We start from the raw sequence: 21592 nt of genomic DNA, 5'->3' as shown, positions 1-21592 counted from the left end.
CCCCGCACCCCTCGGAGCCGGTCCCCGGGACCCACACGTCGAGATGAAGCCACTTCCGCCTTCCGGCTTCCGTCGCTAATCCCAGGATCACGCCTACGCAGTTGTCGCGCGCTGATTGGTCGCGCTGGAGACCACGTGACGCGAGTCTAAACCCCGCCCCCAGGAACTTCAACTTCAGTTCCGCCCCGAGCTGGCGGAGAACGCGCGCGGTTCCTACAGGTCTCCGGAGGCTTCGAGGAAGAACTCAAGCCTGCGCAGACGCCGCGTGCGCTGATTGGCCGCTCTGGGTCACGTGACGCGCGACAAACTCCGCCCCCGGGAACTTCAACCTCAGTTCCGCCCGGAGCTGGAGGAGACCGCGCGTGGCTTCTGCGGTCCCAGAGCCTCCGAGGGAGGAACTCGCGCCTGCGGCTGTGGACTCGGGTTCGAATCCCGCCTCTGGCTCCGGGAACGGGTGGCGGGGACCGGCTGCACTCGGCGGCTAGGTGCGCGAGGGTAATAGAATCGCTGCTCTGCCGGCTCCATGGCACCCTCAATGTTTTTTTGGACTCTGGCCTGTGACCCCCTGCAGGGACTGCTGAAGCTTTGCAAGAGGGTTGGCACCCTAGGGCTCGGTTCTGCAGGGCATGCCACCCAGCACCCGCAGTAGCTTCTGCACGCCTCTCAATCACAGAAAGGCATGATAACACAGAGAGGCGGCCTGAGCTACTAATTGCACCGTGCAAGAATGAGTTCTGGGTCTTTTCCGTTTCTTACTTGTTGGGGGTGTTGGAGTCACAGGGGTGGCTAAAGAGAAAAGCACCTTGTTCTTTGGAAATCAGTTTCTCCTGAACGTCAACCTCGAAGCAAACGTAAATCACAGATTTCTGTGAAAATGCGTGTGCAACATAGAATGTACATGGGCACATAGATTTGACATGCACCAGACCATGTGCCTGCTTTGTTTTATTACTACTGGAGTTGACAGCATTTAATTTAATTGTGTGCGCCAGTCCCTTGAGTGCTTTGCAAGTTAAAACAACTATATATATATATATACATATATATTTATGTATGTATACAGTATATATCATGCTATAGCAACAGGTGAACGAGACAGGGTCTGTAATTCTTGCCATTTGCAGAAGAGGAGCCGGATGAGCCTGCGGGAGGGCAGAGCTGGGTCAGGATCCCACGCGACATGGCAGAGGACATCTGCACCCATCCTTCTGGTTCCAACTCCCACACTCCCGTGCTTCCCTAACCCTTTTCGCTAATAAGGACAACAACACACACCCTGTGGGTCTATCTAGGAAAGCCTAAAGAAGGCAAAGGTTCAACATTCTCTTGCCAATACCATTATCTTAAGTAAAACCCCAGAGATGCTTCCTCTGTGTCAGTGTCCCCTGTAAGTTATCTGTGCTGTCAAATCCTTTGTTGGGTATTTGTGAATCCAAGAACAGTCTCCAGAATGAGAAATTACTTCCCATCCCCTTGTCCCTTTTCGAGTGGAGACCTTGGTAATATTTATCCGCACAAATAATAATCCACACAGACAAGAAGGATAGGGTGTAAAAGATTGGGCAAAGAGAGCGAAAGAATCCTCTTGCAGCCTGCAACCAGTTCTTGCAAAAAGACCCCTCTTCCCTGTCCATCAAGCTATTTATTGCCAACTCCACAGCGCCCCACCTGGAAGGTCTAGGTGGGGCAATAGTCACAGAACAATCCTAAGGAAATATTTTTATATACAATTCCAAGAATAATCTTATGGAAACTTTTTCATATACTACAGCACCCCACATGATGAGTTGGTGCTTTTAGAAGCTTTTAAATAGGTCTTGCTTTTTTCTCACAACTTTATTTATTTATTTTTGGTTTTTTGGACCACACCCATTTGATGCTCAGGGGTTACTCCTGGCTAAGTGCTCAGAAATTGCCCCTGGTTTGGCGGGACCATATGGGACACCAGGGGATTGAACCACAGTCCTTCCTTGGCTAGAGCTTGCAAAGCAGACACCTTACCTCTAGCGCCACCTCGCCGGCCTTTTCTCACAACTTTAACTTGGCCCTGGAACACAAGTAAAATTGGAAATGCTAAGCAGCCTCTAACTTTTTTTTCTTGTCTTTTTTTTTTTTTTTTTTCGGTTTTTGGCTTTTTGGGCCACCCTGCGGTGCTCAGGGGTTCCTCCTGGCTCTGTGCTCAGAAATTCCTCCTGGTACACTCGGGACCATATGGGATGCTGGGGATTAAACCCGACTCCATCATGCGTTGGCTGTGTGCAATACCCTACCACTATGCTATCGCTCCAGCCCCTCTAACTTCAATTTTTATATTTTTGGGCTACACCTGGCAATGCTAGAGCTCACTGCTGGCAGGGCTCGGGATCATTAGGGATGATGGGGACTGAACTTGACTTATCCACTTACAAAACAAGTGCTCTACCGACTATGCTATTGCTCTGATCCCATCTGCCCTAACTTTTTTTGGGGGGCGGCACTCCTGCTGGTTCACAGGATTATGCCTGGCTTTGCACTTAAATCACTTCTGGGAATGTTTCAGGGACCATATGGGATGCCGGAAATTGAACCCAGGTGGGCTGCATGCAAAGCAAACACCTTACTTGCTGTAATTATGTGTTATTATTTTTTGGGGTGAGGGGAGCATACCAGGCAGTACTCAGGGGTTATCCCTGGCCCTACGCTCTGAAATCACTCCTGGCAGGCTTGGGAGACCATATGGGATGTCGGGTTCAAAATACGGTCTGCCATGTGTAAGGCAAACACCCTCCTTGCTGTGCTGCTATGCTATTGCTCTGGCCCTCGACTTGTGTACTATTGATCCGACCCTGCTTCCAACATTTTAGTTCCAAAATTTTTCATCCACTCAGTTTCTAAGGACACAAGGGGCCTGTGGAATGCTCTCAGATTCCTGGCCTAATCATTTATATACTCATGCATCTCTTGAATTTGTACACAGTCTGAGTGTGAAGGTTGCAGGGTTGAGCCCAAATCCAGTGCTATGAAGTGGGGTTGGCCCCTGCCATTCAGTGCTGTGATATGGGGCTCCAACTTACATCCAGCTCCTCGCTTTACAGTGAAGGTTTGAAGTGGGGTTCTAGTGAGATCAGGTCCACCTTTGGAGAGCCAACTATGCTTGGAGAGAGGAGTCAGTGAGAAGATTTGGGGGACCAATTAGGAGGCTATTTGTGTGATGGATGGGGTGGTGGTGTGGGATGCTCAAAAGGAAGAACTGGCTCCCCCATCCCCCAAAGTCAGGGGGCTGGGTTGATTCGGGGCTCCAGATGGAGGCAGCAAAGTACAACAAGCTGGTGCCTTTGACTGAACCAAGAACTGTTGCAGAGGTGGACACCGGGAGTTTCTTTGGGGGCGGGTGAGGGCCCCTTGAGCTCGTTTGGATGATGGTGCCTGGACACTTTGCCTTCTTCCACAGCTTCAGATCCAACATGGGCCTCCGGAGGCTGTTGTTGCCCACACCGCTCCGTTGGGCCTCGAGGGCCACTTTGCTGAGAGCCCCCGAGTGCAGAACCCGACGATGGACACGCTCTGCCAGTGGGCAGTGTAGGGCTGTGATATTTGACATGGGCGGCGTGCTAATCCCTTCCCCAGGGAGATTGGCTGCAGGTGAGGGGGCCTGGGTCTCCCTGGGCACCGGGCAGAGGGAGAGAGGACCCCTAGGCCACAGTGCTGCATGGACGAATATTCTGGCTTTCCCGTGCAATTTCAGGCACCCAGTGGCTGCGTGGCTGTGTATCTGGGGCAACTTAATTTAACTTCTCTGAGTCTTCATTAATTAATTTTACCGAGTTAGGAGGAAATTAAGACCTACTTCTGGGGCGCTGTAGGACAATGAAATGAGCTGGTACATGGAAAGCACTTAGTCCCCCCTGAGCACTTGGTTATTCCTGCATCCTCACCAGAACGTGAACTGCTGTTGTTGCTAGAGGCAAAGTGCCTTTTCCTTTTCTAAAAGTGGTGCAGCTCTTCCTGGGAACTCTCTATCCCCTGATCATGGCCTTCCTTTCTCCAGGCCCCTAGCTCTGCACCTGCTTTGAGGCCTGGAAGGTTATTAACCTCTGGTTCTGTCTGGAGCTGCCTCTCTTGGTTCTTCATTTTGGACCCACTGAGCTCAGCTCCGCTGACTTTCACTGGAGTGGTCCTTGCTTCAGGTGTTAGGAATTTGGACCATTACTGATGCTTTCCTAACTTTGTGTTCAGGGATCACTTCCTGACAGTGCCTGGGATCAAACTGGGTCTGCCACATGCAAGGCAAGTGCCCTGTCCCCTCTCTTTCTCTCCAGCCCCTGAAGTAGTTTCTGTATCCTTCCTGCCTGCCTCCCTTCCTGCCTCCCTTCCTGCCTCCCTTCCTTCCTTCCTTCCTTCCTTCCTTCCTTCCTTCCTTCCTTCCTTCCTTCCTTCCTTCCTTCCTTCCTTCCTTCCTTCCTGTTTTTGGGCCACACCCAGTGACACTCAGTGGTTACTCCTGGCTATGCACTCAGAAATTGCTCCTGGCTTGGGGAAGACAATATGGGATGCCGGGGGATCGCACTGCACCATGGTCCATCCTAGATTAGCTTGTGCAAAGCAAACACCCTACCGCTTGCGCCACCACTCTAGCCCATACCTACCTAATATTTTAAGACAGAGGCAGTAATTTATCCAAACACTAATATAAATAATTTTATTTCAAAGCAAAAGCTTGCCGGTGAGAGACCAAAGGAGACCAGGGACAAAAATCCACCGCTCACTGTTCAGAGTCACCTCCAACCAGACAGTTGGGGCTGACACTCAGCAAGTGTTCCCTCGGTGCCACAGAATAGTGTCATGTCCTCTTGGAGGTCTAAGGTGGAGACTTTGCATCTAGTGGGTTACCCAAGTCCCTGACACCATAGTGAAGCCCCAGACTCCAGGATGGTCATTGTGCTGAGTGCCAGGACATTTCATTGACTGTATTGCCTTCCTTCCTAAAGAATGGGAAGTCAAAAATCAGATCCCTTCTGGAAGTACCCTGAAGGCCTTGATCGCAGGTGGTGAAAACGGACCTTGGATGAAGTTTATGAGAGCAGAGATATCCACAGAGCAATTTTTACAAGAATTTAGGAGACATTTTTCAGAAATGGTGAGTGAGAAAGGCACTTGAATTTCCTAATTTTCCCCCTGCATAGAGTAGTGGGTGCCATGCACTTCAAGTAAGTAGTTAAACTGTGAAGAAAGGAAAATGTAATAACTGCTGTGCATTGTTCAGAACTCTCTATAGTAGCACATGTGGCCCTCACAATAACTTGTGCTAAAATAGAATCCAAAGCACCATAAAGAGTTCTATGGGGGGCCGGGCGGTGGCGCTAGAGGTAAGGTGCCTGCCTTGCCCGAGCTAGCCTTGGACGGACCACGGTTTGATCCCCCGGCATCCCATATGGTCCCCCAAGCCAGGAGCAACTTCTGAGCTCATAGCCAGGAGTAACCCCTGAGCGTTACCGGGTGTGGCCCAAAAACCAAAAAAAAGGGTGGATAGTGGCAGCGGCTGCACACTAAATGCCACTCAGCTGTGTATGGAAACTGGCTGAAATAAGTTTGAGTTTATATGTGAATTTCCATAAGTATACATATGTATTTGTGTGTACGTTATTATGCCTATGTAAACCTTGAAATCATAATGCCATGTGACAAAAGGACCACATAGCGTGGGCTTCTATTTGTAAGAAATGTCATATTTAATGACAAATCTATAGAAACAGTAAGTAGATCAGTGATTCTCTTTTCTGGGGACACACCGGCAGTGCTTAGGGCTTACTCCTGACTCTGTGATCATCACTTCTAGCAGGCACGGGAGACCATTTGGGACCATTCAAACCAGGGTTCTATCCTTTCAGCCCCAGATTAGTGATTTTTTCCTAAGACCAGGACTATTTGGGCCTTGGGTAGGATGGGGTTTGACTGCTACTGGACATGAGATTTTGTTTCAGGATGATGAAAAAGTTCGAAAATTGATGGTGGTGGTGGTCACCAACTGAGAGACTTAAAAGCCATTGATTTGGGTGGTCTGTGAATTGTGTTTCAGTAAAGCTATGTGTTTACGCACATATATGTGGTGTACATGGTCAGGTATGAGCTTTTAAAACCCACTGATTGCATTGGGGCAAAACATTGATCAGAAGCTGAAGTTTATAATCACCACTATCTATGCTCAGGCAATACTTCAATCACTTAATGTCTACTGGGTCATTAAACATTAAATTCAGTGCTCTTAATGCACTTTTAGAGTTTTATATTTCCCCTTCTGGTATTTTAGCACTTTAAAATAATTGATTATTGAAGATCAGAAAGAATATTTGACTGGAATATTGATATAAATAACTCCACTCCACACCCTGAGGCACTGTAAAAAGAAGTCACTTCTTCTGAAGTGACCACACAAGTGCTGGGCAAGGGCTGAGGGAAACCATCCCTCAGGCAGCAAATCGTAGGCGGCCCCCCCACCAATCCTTGCGACTGGTAGGAGCAAGTAGCTAGGAGCGGGTGTCTTTCTCTTGGCAGGAGCTGTTCTTCCTTGTCTGAATAATTGTGGATTCTTCTCTCCCCTCTCTGTACTCAGTCAGAGACGTCGGTACCTGTGGACTCATTTTTCTCCCTGCTGACCAGTGAGCGAGTAGCCAAGCAAATCCCAGTGATGACTGAGGCCATAACTCGAATCCGGGCAAAGGGTCTTCAGACTGCAGTCTTGAGCAATAACTTCTTCCTGCCCAATGGGAAAAGCTTTTTACCTCTGGACCGGAAACAGTTTGATGTGGTACGCTCCTGGTGACCTCCAGAACCATTCAAGTAGGGTTTGGGATTAAATGCCTGTAAACCTGGGTTTTTTTTTTTTTTGGCAGCTCTTGGATGAGTGACAGTTTCATTCAGACACTCAACTAAGCAAGTTAACAACATATGTTAGGGGCTGGAAGTTAGCATGGAAGTAGGGCATTTGCTTTGCATGCAGAAGGATGGTGGTTTGAATTCCAGCATCCAATATGGTCCCCCAAGCCTGTCAGGAGCAATTTCAGGAGTAATCCCTGAGCACTGCCGGGTGTGACACCCCCCAAAAAAAAATATTATAGGTTGAAAGGAGAACTTGGAAAGTATCACTTTGTTCTTAGCCAGATGAAATGGGTGTAGATTTGAAAACTGTTTTGGTCCCTCTCAGCTTTAGAGATCTCCTTACATTCTAGCTTTGACTTTAGTTGGCATAGAATAAGCACTTTTTTCAGTTATCCACTTTTTTGGGGTATCCCCCAAGGACAGGAGATGGAGGAAAAGCCCTCTCAGCATGGTGGAGGGAAATTTTGCTGAGGATTGAATTCAGGTTGATTGAATTTACTCTTGACGTTTAAGGTATGGGTTTCAGCCCTTCAACTCTCCCTGGCCTTCAGCCCTTGCATCCTTTTTGGTTTTGTTTGTTTTTTGAGCAACACTGCTGGTGCTTAGTGCTGAGGGGAATCACTCCAAGATTGCTAGGCAGACGGGGGTCCAAGTGATGCTGGGATTGAACCTGAGGTTCCCATATGCTAATAAGCATGTTCACTAACCCTTTGAGCTATCTCAGAAATCCAGACCCAGGCATTGAAAATTCACTTTCTGCCATTCCTATCTGTTCCTTGACCCATTCAAAAAGTCCCGCCTTGGAGATACCTTTTCCCTCTGTGCATCCTACCTGGGTCCGGATCCATGTTGTGTCCAGATCCCCTATCTAAACCTCTCTCCCTTCTGAGCACAGCCAAATCAAATCCTTTCTCTAGAGCTTGCCAACTTGCTTTGCTTCCAGAACTTCCGTTTCCACAGTTGGAATTCAGAGTCCCTTGCCTGGAGTGCTACTGTGTGGGGTGTGAGGGGATCAGGAGCAAAGTGCCTTGTGGAGGCCTGCCATGTGGATCAGTGTGTGGGGTTCAGTGCATGTGGTCATGGAGTCCTTCCATGAGGGCTCTGGGATGAACACTTCATCAGGGCAGGGAGAATTGGCCAGGCTCCCTCGAGACCCTCAGCAAAGGCTGCAATTTCAAAGATGGGGTTTCTTTACTGTGTATGTAGGTGCTTGTATTTTCTGTGGAAAACCCATCTCCTCTGAGCAGTAAGGGCTTCTGGGTTTTGTAGTTGTTCTCTAAAGCCCAGGCAAAAGAGACCTTCTTGGAGCTGTTCTGGCACTTTAAACAGTTCTCTAAAGAAAACTAGTATGTTTCTCTTGTCTAGAATATTTTCATCATCATCATCCTTGTTGTTGTTGTTGTTGTTGTTGTTAAATTGTACGTTTTATTGTAAAAGGAAATAGCTTTCCCACCTTACTGATTTTTGGAGTGTATACACTGGTTGTTGTGAAACACTTCCCAAATGTACAGTTTTGGTAATTTATTCCTTTTCTTCTCCCCTCCCCAGATTTTTCTTGTGTCATAACAGTTGGGGGAGGTCACCACACTTGGTTCTTTCTTTCCCTAGAAAGTGCCATCAGGGTGATTCAGGTGAAACCCAGATGTGTTTGGGCCCGGAGAGATAGCACAGTGGCGTTTGCCTTGCAAGCAGCCGATCCAGGACCTAAGGTGGTTGGTTCAAATCCCGGTGTCCCATATGGTCCCCCGTGCCTGTCAGGAGCTATTTCTGAGCAGAGAGCCAGGAGTAACCCCTGAGCACCGCCGGGTGTGGCCCCAAAAAAAAAGAAACCCAGATGTGTTTCTTTCTTTTTATTTTTTGGTTTTTGGGCCACATCTGGCAGCGCTCAAGGGTTACTCCTGGCTCTGCACTCAGAAATTGCTTTTGGCATGCTTGGAGACCATATGGGATGCTGGGAATCATATGTGATGCTGGGAATTGAATCTGGGTTTGTTCTGGGTTGCCTGCATGCAAGGCAAATGCCCTACTGCTGTGTGATCACTCTGACCCTGACGTGTTTCTTTTTTTTTGGTTTTTGGTTTATGGGTCACTCCTGGTGGCGCTCAGGGGTTACTTCTGGCTCTATGCTCAGAAATTGCTCCTGGCAGGCTCAGGGGACCATATGGGATGACAGGATTCGAATCACTGTCCTTCTGCATGCAAGGCAAAAGCCTTACCTCCACGCTATCTCTCCGGCCCCTAATGTGTTTCTTTCTGAGAAGTTTTAAGATATCTCTGAGTCTTGGTAGTAATAAGAAGTCAGTAAAAGCAGTAAGGAACTTTGGAATCCATCTGTGATTTTGGAGGGTATTTGTTCATTTTGGGACCACATCCAGTGATGCTCTGAGGACTACGCTAGGCTCTGTGCTCAGGGGTTTCTCAGGGGATCATGCAGTCCCAGGGACCATGCAGTCCCATGGATCAATCTGGGGTCAGCCCCTTATATGCAATGCCTCCCTTGTACTGTGTCTCCAACGCTCCTTCTCTGCTTATACATCCCTTTCTTCTCCCTCTGAACCAACACTAATGCTTTCCCATACCTTCTGGCAAGACACAGAGGTGAAGGATAGCTTTCTGCTGAACCCACATTTCTCATCAGACTGAATCCCAAGGTCATTTCACTTCCCAAATCCCCTGTTGTCGGCCCTTAGGATCCCTGGCCCCTCCTTCTGTCTCCCGGGGATGCTGTGCTACCCTCCTGCAGAAGGTGCCTGTGACATCCCCTATTGAGGATTCTTCAAAGGTTCTTTGTCTTCTCTGCAGTAGCTCATTAAGCTCCTCAGGAGAAAGGGAGGAGGTGCAGAGAGCAGCTTCCTCAGAATTTTAGTCATTCATTTCCTTAGATGTAGATGGCAGGTGGTTCCCCAAAGCATCCCAGCGTTGTGCTGGAACAATCCAGGGGGAGGGAGGACTCTGAGCACAGTTGGGGTCACTCTGATAGTTTTGTTCAAGAAAGTAAGGGGACGGAGAGATAACATGCCTTGCATGCAGCCTAACCAGGACAGACGGTGGTTCGAATCCCAGCATCTATATGGTCCCCTGAGCCAGCCAGGAGCGATTTCTGAGCGCAGAGTCAGGAGTAACCCCCTGAACACTGCCGGGTGTGAACCCCCTCCCCCCAAAAAATAACCAAACAGGGGCCGGGCGGTGGCGCTAAAGGTAAGGTGCCTGCCTTGCCTGCGCTAGCCTTGGACGGACCACGGTTCGATCCCCTGGTGTCCCATATGGTCCCCCAAGCCAGGAGCAACTTCTGAGCACATAGCCAGGAGTAACCCCTGAGTGTTACTGGGTGTGGCCCCCCCCCAAAAAAAATAACCAAACAAAAAAAGAAAGAAATCCAGAGTTCTGTTCCTAATGGGTATGAAGCTTCCAATCATGGAAGGGTGCAATCCATTTCTCCTCATCTCCCTCTTGCTCCTTTGGGCTGGAGAGAGAGCGTGAAGGTAGGGCATTTGCCTAGCATGCAGAAGGATGGTGGTTTGAATCCCAGTATCCCATATGGTCCCCTGAGCCTGCCAGGAGCGATTTCTGAGTGTAGAGCCAGGAGAAACCCCTTAGCGCTGCCAGCTGTGACCCAAAAACCAAAAAAAAGATATCCAGTGGGTGCCAAGTGAGGTGTGTTAGGTTCCTGTTCCCTTTTCAGATGGGGGCAAGTAGTCACAAAACACTCAGATTATTGGGGCTGGAGAGATAGTATAGAGGTAAAGTGTTTGCCTTTCATGCAGAAGGTTATTGGTTCGAATCCTGGCATCCCATATGGTTTCCTGAGCCTGCCAGGAGCGATTTCTGAGTGTGGAGCCAGGAGTACCCTGAGCACTGCTGGGTGTGACCCAAAATCAAAAACAAAAACAAAAACATAAAAACTTTTCAGGGGAAAAGCATTTGAATCAAGGAATTGTCAGTTTCTTCCCACACGTTGGTCTTTGTATAGCTTTGACATTGGTGGTGGGAGGAGAGTTAGTTTCAGTGGTTCAAGCACCTCCCTTGTAGGTGTGCGCCTGGGAGTTCTGTCCCTGGGGCCATGCACCAGAGCTGACTGTGGCCCAGAGGTCTGCCCTTGTGTAGCCGCAGCCAGCAGTGAAGTGTGTCATCTCTACATCCAGCTGTGTGAGCCTAACTTAAGTGTGTCACTCCTATGAGCAACACAGCCAACTGTGTGTGTGACCTGGTTATCCAGCAACATCAATAGAGTAGGAGAAGGTGCCATCAGAAGACAGTCTTTTTTTTATATCATACTATTCTTTAGCTACTTATTATAACAATTTTTTTTTTTTTTTTGGTTTTTGGTTTTTGAATCACACCCGGCAGCGCTCAGGGATTACTTCTGGTTCCATGCTCAGAAATTGCCCCTGGCAGGCTCGGGAGACCATATGGGATGCCACGATTTGAACCACTGTCCTTCTGCATGCAAGGCAAACGCCTTACCTCCATGCTATCTCTCCGGCCCCTTGTTATAACACATTTGACTGTTCTCTTTTGAGGGGAAGGGATGTTTTGGGGACACGCCCAGTGGTACTCAAGGGTCTTACTCTTGGCTCTGTGTTCAGGGATCTCCTGGAAGGGCATAGGGGACCGTAATAGGTGCTGGGGACTCATCGAACCAAGAGGTCAGTAGCATGCAAAGCGATCACCCCTGTACTGTCTATCCAGGGCTGGGGGTAGTGGCTCAGTGGTAGAACATGTGCCTCGCATGCAGAAGGCCTTGGGTTCAATCCCCAGCACCCAAGACCATCAACATTTATGCCAGCATGCGAGAGAGCCCTTCTCATTCTGTGTCATTTTTCTTGGCTTGTCCCTCCCCAGGTTGTGGAATCCTGCCTGGAAGGGATCACTAAGCCAGACCCAAGGATATACAAGCTGTGCCTGGACCGCCTGGGTGTGCAGCCTTCTGAATCCATCTTCCTCGATGATCTGGGACCAAATCTCAAAGCAGCTACTAGCCTGGGCATGCGCACCATTAAGGTAAAAGGCACCATTTCCTGCATATTTCCAGGCCATCCTTCTCCACTCAGATTGCTGCTGGAGTAGTTGTTTTCTCCTGTGGTGGACCTCATATGTTATTTTTCTTTAGCTGAGTTTTTTTTTTTTTTTTCGGGGAAAGCATATTGGCAGACTTAAATGATTCTGTACTCCGAGGTCACTCCTGGGATGCCAGAAACTGAATTGGAGTTGACCATGGGCGAGGCGAATGCCTCTGGTTCATTTTATTTTCATGAGCTTTGTCATCTGATATAACTGATGGCCTGTGTTTTCCCAGGGGGAAAAAAGACAGACATGTTGGCAGTTCCCCTTTATTGGCCAGTTTTAGTTTTAATTGACTTTCCATCCAGGTAGTTGGAACCATTCTAAGCTATTTTGGGAGGCTGAGAGCCGGAAAAAATGTGTGTGCAAGCCCGTGTGCTTGGCATATTGTTACCAATGTTCTGTGTTATTCGTTGTTATCACTCGCATGCCTGTTCATGAACTCACGTGCTTATAAAAAAAAATTACAACACATAGAGGATTCAACTGTCTGTGGTTGACCTGGGGGCGTCTTGGAATGGATTGCGCTTTGAGAAAGGGGCACCTGCTATACCCGAAAGGCAGACTGAGAGAAGGAGTTACCCCTGGAGGTGAGAGCCTATGGCCTTCAGGATGGTATTGAAGCTGCCTTATGCCACTGTCACAGGGCCCAGCCAAACAGACTTTCCAGGACACAGCATCCAGCAAGAGAGGTCACGTGAGAGGCCATCTCTGACCAGCTTTCTCCCTCGGTGCCCTGGGTACAGTGTGGGGGTAGCAGCACGATATTCTGAACGTAAGAGACAGGTCTCCCCTAGCTCCTGACCAGCAGATTTGCTACACAGAAGGCAGCTGCATCTAATTAGGACTTGGTGGGGAAACAAGCCAATAGTGGGACTTCTTCGTGGGCTTCCTAGAGGGCTGATTCTTGTATGTCTCCCTCTTGGAGACCACAGCTGAACCTGACTCTGCCTGGGCCACACAGTCAGTGTTCTCTTGGGTTTGATTTGGGAGCCACCCAGAGACACTCCTGACTCTGAGCTCAGGGATCACTCTGGTACTTGGCAACCTTGTGGGATGCTGGAAATTGAACTTGGGTTATGGGCGTTACAGGAAAGCACCCTTCCGGCTATACTGTCACTCCAACCCCCTTATCCTCTCTGAAACCAGGTCCGCAACCCAGAGGCTGCCATCGAGGAACTGGAAGGTCTTTTGGGTTTTGCACTAAGAAGCATTCCAAATTCTGGGCCTGTGAGAAAGAACATGGAAATCCCAACAGAGTCCTTGCAGAAGTACCTCAGAGAACTTCTGGGTCCCTCAGCCGCAGGTATTTCTGGGTTGGGATCCCCTTAACTCGTTACTGGACACTCGACTGCCCTCCTGCAGAGATGGTGTGAGGGCAGTGTGGGCCCTATGGCTCTCAATTCTCAGTTTTGCATGGGAAAAACACTAACCCCCTTTTTTTGGGGGGGATATTTGAGGCCACACCTAACCATACGCAGAACTTGCTCCTGGGGAAAGCAGTTCTGGGGAGAGCCATGTGATTGATGTTGGGGCTCAGACCCTGTGCTCCTATAGCAGAGCATATGCTCCAGCCCTTTACACCTGCTCCCAGCCCTCACCCCTTTCTTCCCCAAGTGTCTTTGCCCCCTTTTCCTCCTAAGTGTGTGTAATAGCAATCGTCTGGGATGGGAACCCAGGTTGGCTGCATGCAAGGCAAACCACACACACACACACACACACACACACACACACAGAGCTGTTCTGTCTCTTTGGTCCTATGGTGATCAGGGGACCATATAAGATGCCAGGGATTGAACCCAGGTTGGCTGCATGCAAGGCAAATACACACACACAATATATACTCATATACACAACACACACTCTCTCACACACACATACTGTTCTCTCTCTCTCTCTCTCTCTCTCTCTCTCTCTCTCTCTCTCTCACACACACACACACACACACACACACACACACACACACACACATACAGCTGTTCTGTTTCTCTGGCCCTCTGGGTGACAAGAGTCTTGCCCTTTGAAAGAGTCTTTGTGTTGGGAGCTTTTGATCCTCTCTTCACTGGGGTTTGGGGTCTTTCCATTACCTTTCCCCCAGCTCTGAGGCCTTGCCAACCTGACCAGCTGTCTCAGGCACCCAGCTATTGCTGTCTTGCTCTTATGACCAAGTTGAGCTGATCTGTGTACAAAGTTCAGCTATTTCTGTGAGAGCCACAGAGTTCACCCCTCTGGGCCAGGTCACTGCTCCCCTGGAGGCTCAGGCTGGAGGCCTCTACAGGCCCCTTTCAGCTATCACGTGCTTCAAGTTTGTTTTGGCCATGTTTCAACTAGGGCTGCCCTAGTACCGTCTTTTCTGGGCTGAAAACACTCCCACTTAGCAATGCAGGCTGCCAAGGCTGGGCTGGTGGTGGAGAAGCAGCCAAAACCCTTGTCTTCACAGGCCAGAATTGGCAGGAAACCAGAACCAGGCAATCTGCAAAGTGTGAGGAAATTGAGGTGACCTTGAGTGGTCTCAAAAAATACTGATAGAGGGGCCAGAGAGATAGCATGGAGGTAAGGCATTTGCCTTGCATGCAGAAGGATGATGATTTGAATCCTGGCATCCCATATGGTCCACTGAGCCTGCCAGGAGCCATTGCTAAGCATAGAGTCAGGAGTAACCCCTGAGAACTGCTGGGTGTGACCCCCCTCAAAAAAAAAAAAAAAAAACACTGATAGGGTGCCTGGAGCGATGGAAAAGCATGTAGAGCATTTGCCTTGCATGTGGCCAATCTGCGATGGATCCAGGTTCAATCCCTGGCTTCCCATATGGTCCCCTGAGCCTGCCAGGAGCAATTTCTGAGCACAAAACCAGGAGTAACCCCTGAATTCCTCTTAGTGTGGCCCAAAACCCAAAAATAAAAAAAAAAAAAGAAAGAAACAGCACTGATGGGCTGGGGCTCTGGGCCTGAGCTGGCAGGCACTGCCTGGTGCTATGTCACTGGGGCTCAGCCAAGATTGTATTCCATGTATTCCAAACATGGAGCGCAAAGAAACCCCATCAGGTAGCTCAGACGGGCTTCTAAAATAGGTTTTGTTTTCCAACATGCAGGTCCAATGGAGCTTCTTCAGTTTGACCACGGGCAGTCAAACCCAACGTACGCCATCCGGGTGGCAGGCCAGCAGCTCGTTCTGAGGAAGAAGCCTCCAGGGAAGCTACTTCTCTCTGCTCATGCGATAGAGAGGGAGTTCAGGTAAATCAGCAGGGCCTGGCAAATCCTCTCTCCAAGGTGTTCCGGAACTCAAGCTTCGATGCACAACTCTCTAAAACAGGGGCAAGTCAGAATTTGTAATCTGGAAGCTGAAGCCTCGAGTGGGGAGGGCACTTGTCTTGCACGTGACCAACCCGTGGTTTGATCCCAGGAACCCAATATGGTCCCTCAAGCGCCTCCAGGAGTTATTCCTGAGCACAGAACAAGGAGTAATTCCTGGGCATTGGAGGCTATGGTCCACACCCAAATCAATCAAACCAACCTAAAAAATCAATATAATAGGGGCTGAAATAATGGTATAACATGCTGGGTGTTTTTCTTGCATACAGCTGACCAGGGTTTGATCCTGGCACCACAGAATGTCTCCCCCACAGCCATGTCAGAAGTGATCCCTGATCCCAGAGCCAGGGCTATTCCCTGAGCATGGTGTACCTCAAAAAAAAGTGTATGATGCACTCACAGATAGAGTGTTCTAGAAATATCTTTGGTGTGTTTCTGTCAGTTACTGAAAGAGAACACTAGAGATTAAACTCTATGGACATGCTCCTTTCTCTTTTTTTTTTTTTTTTTTTTTTTTTGGTTTTTTGGGCCACACCCGTTTGACGCTCAGGGGTTACTCCTGGCTATGTGCTCAGAAATCGCCCCTGGCTTGGGGGGACCATATGGGACGCCGGGGGATCGAACCGCGGTCCTTCCTTGGCTAGCGCTTGCAAGGCAGACACCTTACCTCCAGCGCCACCTACCCGGCCCCATCTTTTTAATTCTTTTCTTTTTTTTTGTTTTTTTGATTTTTTAGGCTTACCCATTTGATGCTCAGGGGTTACTCCTGGCTAAGTGCTCAGAAATTGCCCCTGGCTTGTGGGGACCATATGGGACTCCGGGGGATCGAACCGAGGTCCTTCCTTGGCTAGCACTTGCAAGGCAGACACCTTACCTCTAGCGTCACCTTGCCGGCCCCTCTCTTTTTAATTTTTTTTTTTTTTTTTTTTTTGGTTTTTGCTCAGGGGTTACTCCTGGCTCCACTCTCAGAAATCACTCCTGACAAGCTCGGGGGACCATATGAGATGTCGGAATTTGAACCAATGATCTTCTGCATGAAAGGCAAACACCTTACCTCCATGCTATCTCTCTGGCCCCCTTTTCTTTTTATTATTTTTTTTTTTTTTGGTTTTTGGGTTCTACCTGGCAGCATTCAGGTGTTACTCCTGGGTCTGCACTCAGAAATACTCCTGAGAGGCGTCGGGTACCATATAGGATGCTGGGATTCAACTCAGGAAGGCCTCATGGAAGGCAAGCACCACACCTGCACCACACTCAGGCCTTTCTCTTTTGGAGCAGGGTGTGGCCCAAAAACCAAAATAAAGAAATAAATAAAGCAACTATCGATAAGTGACAATTTGAGTGACAATTTCATAATATGTTGTGGTTTGTCCTGTGTGGTCTTTGAGTCAGTTGAGAGTTTTTCAGTTGTCACTGACATGTCATTGTTTTGACAGGATAATGAAAGCCCTTTCGAATGTTGGTGTCCCAGTGCCAAAAGTCCTTGACCTCTGCACCGATTCCAGGTGATGCTCAGACTTGTTTGGTTTGTACAGTTTATTTCTGCTTTCTTATAAATCCACGATTTTCGGGGCCAGAGAGATAGCATGGAGGTAGGGCATTTGCCTTGCATGCAGAAGGACAGTGGTTCGAATCCCAACATCCCATATGGTCCCCTGAGCCTGCCAGGAGCAATTTCTTAGCAGAGAGCCAGGAGTAACCCCTGAGCACTGCTGGGTGTGACCCTCCCCCCCCAAAAAAATTATGATTTTTGATTTCTCATTATTTCTAGCATTTGGTGTAGTCAGAGATTTCTCCCTCTTCCCCTTTTATTTTGGGTCCTGGTGCTCAGACTCTACAGCCCTGGGAATCCCCAGGACTTTCTAGTAATGCTCAGGGCACCAGACTATACCAGTGATGCTGGGCAGAGGACCATGTGGTACCAGGGATTGAACCTGACACCTACACAGCTCAACTATATACCCCTAACCCATGCCATCTCCCTTGCTCCAGCTACTTTTCTTTGTTAGTCCACTTAAGCTCATTTCAGTGGCTTCTGCAAGAAAAATGAAGAGAGGAGAGGCAGGCTGGTCATGTACAATTGAATGGAACTGAAAAAAGTGAGGCTGGAAAAATATATTGAGGTGGTGTATATGGGTTGGTTGGCGGAGGAGGTACTTCTAATATGCGTCTGTGCTGTATGTGAAGGAGAAAGTAGATGTCCAGTGACCCATCCTTCACTCTCAAAGTGCACACAAAATAATTAGAAAGAGCTGGGCCTGGGGCCTGTACAGTGGTCAGGGCACTCGCCTAGCTTGATGCCCATCCTGATTTGATCCCTATCACCACATATGGTCTTCTGAGCACTGCCAGGTGTGATTTTCTGAGCACAGGAAGCCCGGATCATCTCCAAGTGTGACCAAAATGAAGTGTGGGAGTGGGAGAGGGAGAGAGAAGGAAAGAGAGAGCTACCTTGAGTAACCGCTGCCACCCCAACACCTTGTCTGTCCTCAGTGTCATTGGCACCCCGTTCTATCTGATGGAGTACTGCCCCGGCATCATCTACAAAGACCCCTCACTGCCAGACTTGGAGCCCAGCCAGAGGCAAGCCATATACGCTGCCATGAGCAAAGTCTTGTGCCAGATCCACAGTGTGGACCTCAAGGCCGCAGGTCTAGAAGACTATGGGAAACATGGTGAGTCAGTGACTGATCGTCTTCCTGTGGCCTGTCATGGAGAAACTGATATTTATACCATTGGCACATCCAAATTGTCACCTTCCCCAGAAGACCTAAAAACTGGCTCAAGCTTAGATTCTCTTAACTATCCCCTGAGCTTTCTTTCTTTGTTTTTTTGGCCACATCTGGCAGTGCTCGCGGGTTATTCCTGGCTCTGTACTCAGGAATCACTCCTGGCAGTGTTCAGGGAACCATCTAGAATGCTGGTGATTGAATTCAGGTCTGCTGTTTGAGAGGAAAGAACCCTCTCTCTCCTCTGCAAGCACCTTACCCATGGTATTATGCTTGCTCCCTGACTTTTTTTTTAAATTATTAATATGAGTTTCTTTTTCCATATCAGGATTTCATGAGAAAATCTCAGAAACCCTCCCCAGTCTTTCTTCTTTCAAAGGAACTTTTACTTGTTCTTTTAGAGGAAATTTAGCAGCACTCTTCTTTGTTTTGCTATTTGTCTACACCAGGCTGTGCTCAGGGCTTACTCCTGGCTCTGTGCTTAGGAGTGACCTTGGCAGGGTGCAAACTAAGTGCCTTAATTCCTATATATCTCTGGCCCTGATTTCATTCAGTTTTCTTTTTTCTTTTTTTTTTTTTTTTTGGGTCACACCCGGCGGTGCTCAGGGGTTACTCCTGGCTGTTTGCTCAGAAATAGCTCCTGGCAGGCACGGGGGACCATATGGGACACCAGGATTCGAACTAACCACCTTTGGTCCTGGATCGGCTGCTTGCAAGGCAAACACCGCTGTGCTATCTCTCCGGGCCCTTCATTCAGTTTTCATGACAGTCCTATGAATATAGAAATCCGTATATTCTCAGTACAGATGAGACGGTGGTTGAGAGGTTAAATCAGATGAAGCATTTTGGCTCTGAACCAGTGACTCCAGAATTTCCCTCAGTGTAAAATAAAAATTCACAAATTGTGAGATCACCTCACGTGCCGTATTTCTTTTTTTTTTGTTTTGTTTTATTTTTTTGTTTTTGGGCCACACCCGGTGACACTGAAGGGTTATTCCTGGCTATGCGCTCAGAAATTGCTCCTGGCTTGGGGGACCATATGGGACACTGAGGGATTGAACCACAGTCCGTCCTGGGCTAGTGCAGGCAAAGAAGATGCCTTACCGCTTATGCCACCACTCCTGCCCCTACCCACTGCAGTGTTTCTAACTCCTTAGGCAATGGGTCTGCAGAAGTAGGGTAGCAATGAAGAAATAATAAGCCAACCCAGTCAGGAAAGAGCCATGAAGCCAGACTTTTCATCTCCAAGTCTCTCTGTCTCAGCCAAAAGCCAGAACTGACTTTTCTTTATTATTCCAGAACAAAATCCACCAGTGCACGGTGGGGCAGGGCAGAGTGATCCCAGCAGGCTTTGACATATCAAAGGAGAGAAAAATTGATGGGAAATTGGAAGATGGAGAAACACCTTTGTTTTGGGTTAATTGCTGGATGTCATCTTACCCCTCAGTGTATGGCTCCAGATGTAATATTGCCAAGTGCCTCAGCTGTGGGAGCTATTGGGTATCTTAGCAAATAATTGAGTAGGAATAGCACATATTCCTAGACTTAGTACATACCAGGAACAGTTTTAGGGGCTTTCTGTTTTGTTTTTTGTTTTTTCATTTTTCCACTGCTCTACAAGGACCCATCTCATCGATGGGCAAGAAGGGGCCACGGAGAGGTTGAGAAATCTGCCCAAGCTCACACAGAAATGAGAGGGTTTGGGGGTCTAGATTCAGGCATCTAGTCTGAGTCCAGGCCATTACTCCACCATTGTTCAGTCTAGAAAGGAATGTACTGAAGGCTGTCAGGAAGCTGCTGGGGATCTCTGAGCAGGCCAGAATCAGTCCCAGGACTGAGTGGCTGGGGTCCAGACCCAGGTCACACTCATGTGACTCAGAACCACCTGGCGCTGTCGTTGGTGCACAGAGCTGGATCTGTGAACAAAGGCCCACACAGGCTTAAGCCGTACCATGTTCTGTTCCTCCCTACAGAAAACTACATTGCACGCCAGGTCCAGACCTGGACCAAACAGTACCGAGCCTCAGAAACCAGCACCATCCCCTCGATGGAGCGGCTCATCGAATGGCTGCCGCACCATGTCCCCAAGCAGCAGAGGACCACAGTGGTGCATGGGGACTTCAGGTCGGCTCATCTCCGGGAAAAGACTAGGCTGGGGGTTGGGGTGTCTTTGGGGTCCCTGGCAGCATTTTCTTGGGCCCAGCTCATAGGGGAGGATTATTCCCATCACAAAGGCCTTGGAAGATCATGTTTCTTGGCCTCATTGACATTCTTCCTTCAGTTTGGGGCCTGCCCTGGGCAGCAGGAGGCAGTCCAGTTTCTGCCCTGGCACAGCAGACTCCTCCAACTGTGTGACTCTCCCCCATACTGCTCACCATTTTGGGGCTTGGAGGCTTTTTTGACTATAATCTGGACAGTCACACTGGGCAGTGGTCATTGATTTCTCCCATGCCAGGTTCAATGCTGGAGCTCCCTCACGCCAAGGCTATGCTTCTCAGCCTGTCAAGTGATATCACGGGCCCTAGGAGAGCATGTCCTCACTGTGGATGCTTTGGAATGGGGCAGAACACCCTGAAGGCTCCCTCACAGGCCTGGTGCAGAGTCCTGAGATGGGCATCTCAGGCTATATTGTCTCTCCACTTTCTAGCATGAAAGCTTCCAGATCACTGGCCTTAGACTTGGCAACTCAAGGCTCCAAAGTTTCAGTGCCTGAAAGCCCACTTTACTTTTTTTTTTTTTTTTTTTTTTGTGGTTTTTGGGTCACACCCAGCAGTGCTCAGGGATTATTCCTGGCTCCAGGCTCAGAAATTGTTCCTGGCAGGCACGGGGGACCATATGGGACGCCGGGATTCGAACCGATGACCTCCTGAATGAAAGGCAAACGCTTTACCTCCATGCTATCTCTCCGGCCCCCTTTTTTTTTTTTTAGCCCACTTTACTTTAACCCCACAGCACCATTCTTTCCTGCACTAGCTTTTTCTTGAAGGAAGTTGATTCAAGGGGTGAAAAATTAGCACCCTCTGTGACAGGAATGTCTTAGACACTATTTGGGATTGTTCATTTGTTTTGTGTGTATGATTTGGCCTGAGGGCCACATCTGGCTGTCCTCAGGACTTAATCCTGGCTCTGCACTCAGGGATCACTCCTGGTGGGACCTGATACTGTGTTGTATGCCGGATTCAAACCCAGGTCAGCTCTGTGCAAGATTAGTTCCCTACCTGCAGTTGTACCATTTAAGACTTATTTTAAAATCATTTCAGTGGGGCTGGAGCTATAGTACAAAGGGAAGGGAAGGGCACTTGTTCTTTTTGTTTTTGTTTTTGTTTTTGTTTTTGGGTCACACCTGGCAGTGTTCAGGGGTTATTCCTGGCTCTCTGCTCAGAAATCACTCCTGGCAGGCACGGGGGACCACATGGGATGCCGGGATTTGAACCATGGACCTTCTGCCTGAAAGGCAAACACCTTACGGCCATGCTATCTCTCCAGCCCCAGGGCACTTGTTCTTGCACAAAGCCAACCTGGGTTCAATCCCTGGCATCCTGAGTCCCACCAGGAGTGATTCCTAAATACAGATCCAGGAGTAACCCCTAAGTATCACCAGATGTGACCCCAAAACAAAATAAAGCAATCAAGACA

At 48.7% G+C, this 21592-nt stretch overlaps 1 protein-coding gene across 1 annotated transcript in view; it reads left to right on the top strand.

Moving 5' to 3' along the window:
- Positions 1 to 324: 324 nt before the first annotated feature.
- The window catches only part of ACAD10 (acyl-CoA dehydrogenase family member 10), a 35791-nt gene continuing 14523 nt past the window's right edge, over positions 325 to 21592 (top strand). The window contains exons 1-10 of the mRNA XM_049789324.1: positions 325 to 423; positions 3431 to 3621; positions 4968 to 5116; positions 6590 to 6784; positions 11698 to 11856; positions 13066 to 13222; positions 15008 to 15149; positions 16664 to 16732; positions 17721 to 17902; positions 19930 to 20080. Coding sequence (XP_049645281.1) covers positions 3444 to 3621; positions 4968 to 5116; positions 6590 to 6784; positions 11698 to 11856; positions 13066 to 13222; positions 15008 to 15149; positions 16664 to 16732; positions 17721 to 17902; positions 19930 to 20080 — 1382 coding nt within the window. The 5' untranslated portion in view covers positions 325 to 423; positions 3431 to 3443. The remainder of the gene's footprint in view (positions 424 to 3430; positions 3622 to 4967; positions 5117 to 6589; positions 6785 to 11697; positions 11857 to 13065; positions 13223 to 15007; positions 15150 to 16663; positions 16733 to 17720; positions 17903 to 19929; positions 20081 to 21592) is intronic.

Source organism: Suncus etruscus, chromosome 15 (genome assembly GCF_024139225.1).
Source record: "Suncus etruscus isolate mSunEtr1 chromosome 15, mSunEtr1.pri.cur, whole genome shotgun sequence".
Lineage (NCBI taxonomy): Eukaryota > Metazoa > Chordata > Mammalia > Eulipotyphla > Soricidae > Suncus > Suncus etruscus.
This window is presented reverse-complemented; position numbering and strand designations above follow the sequence as displayed.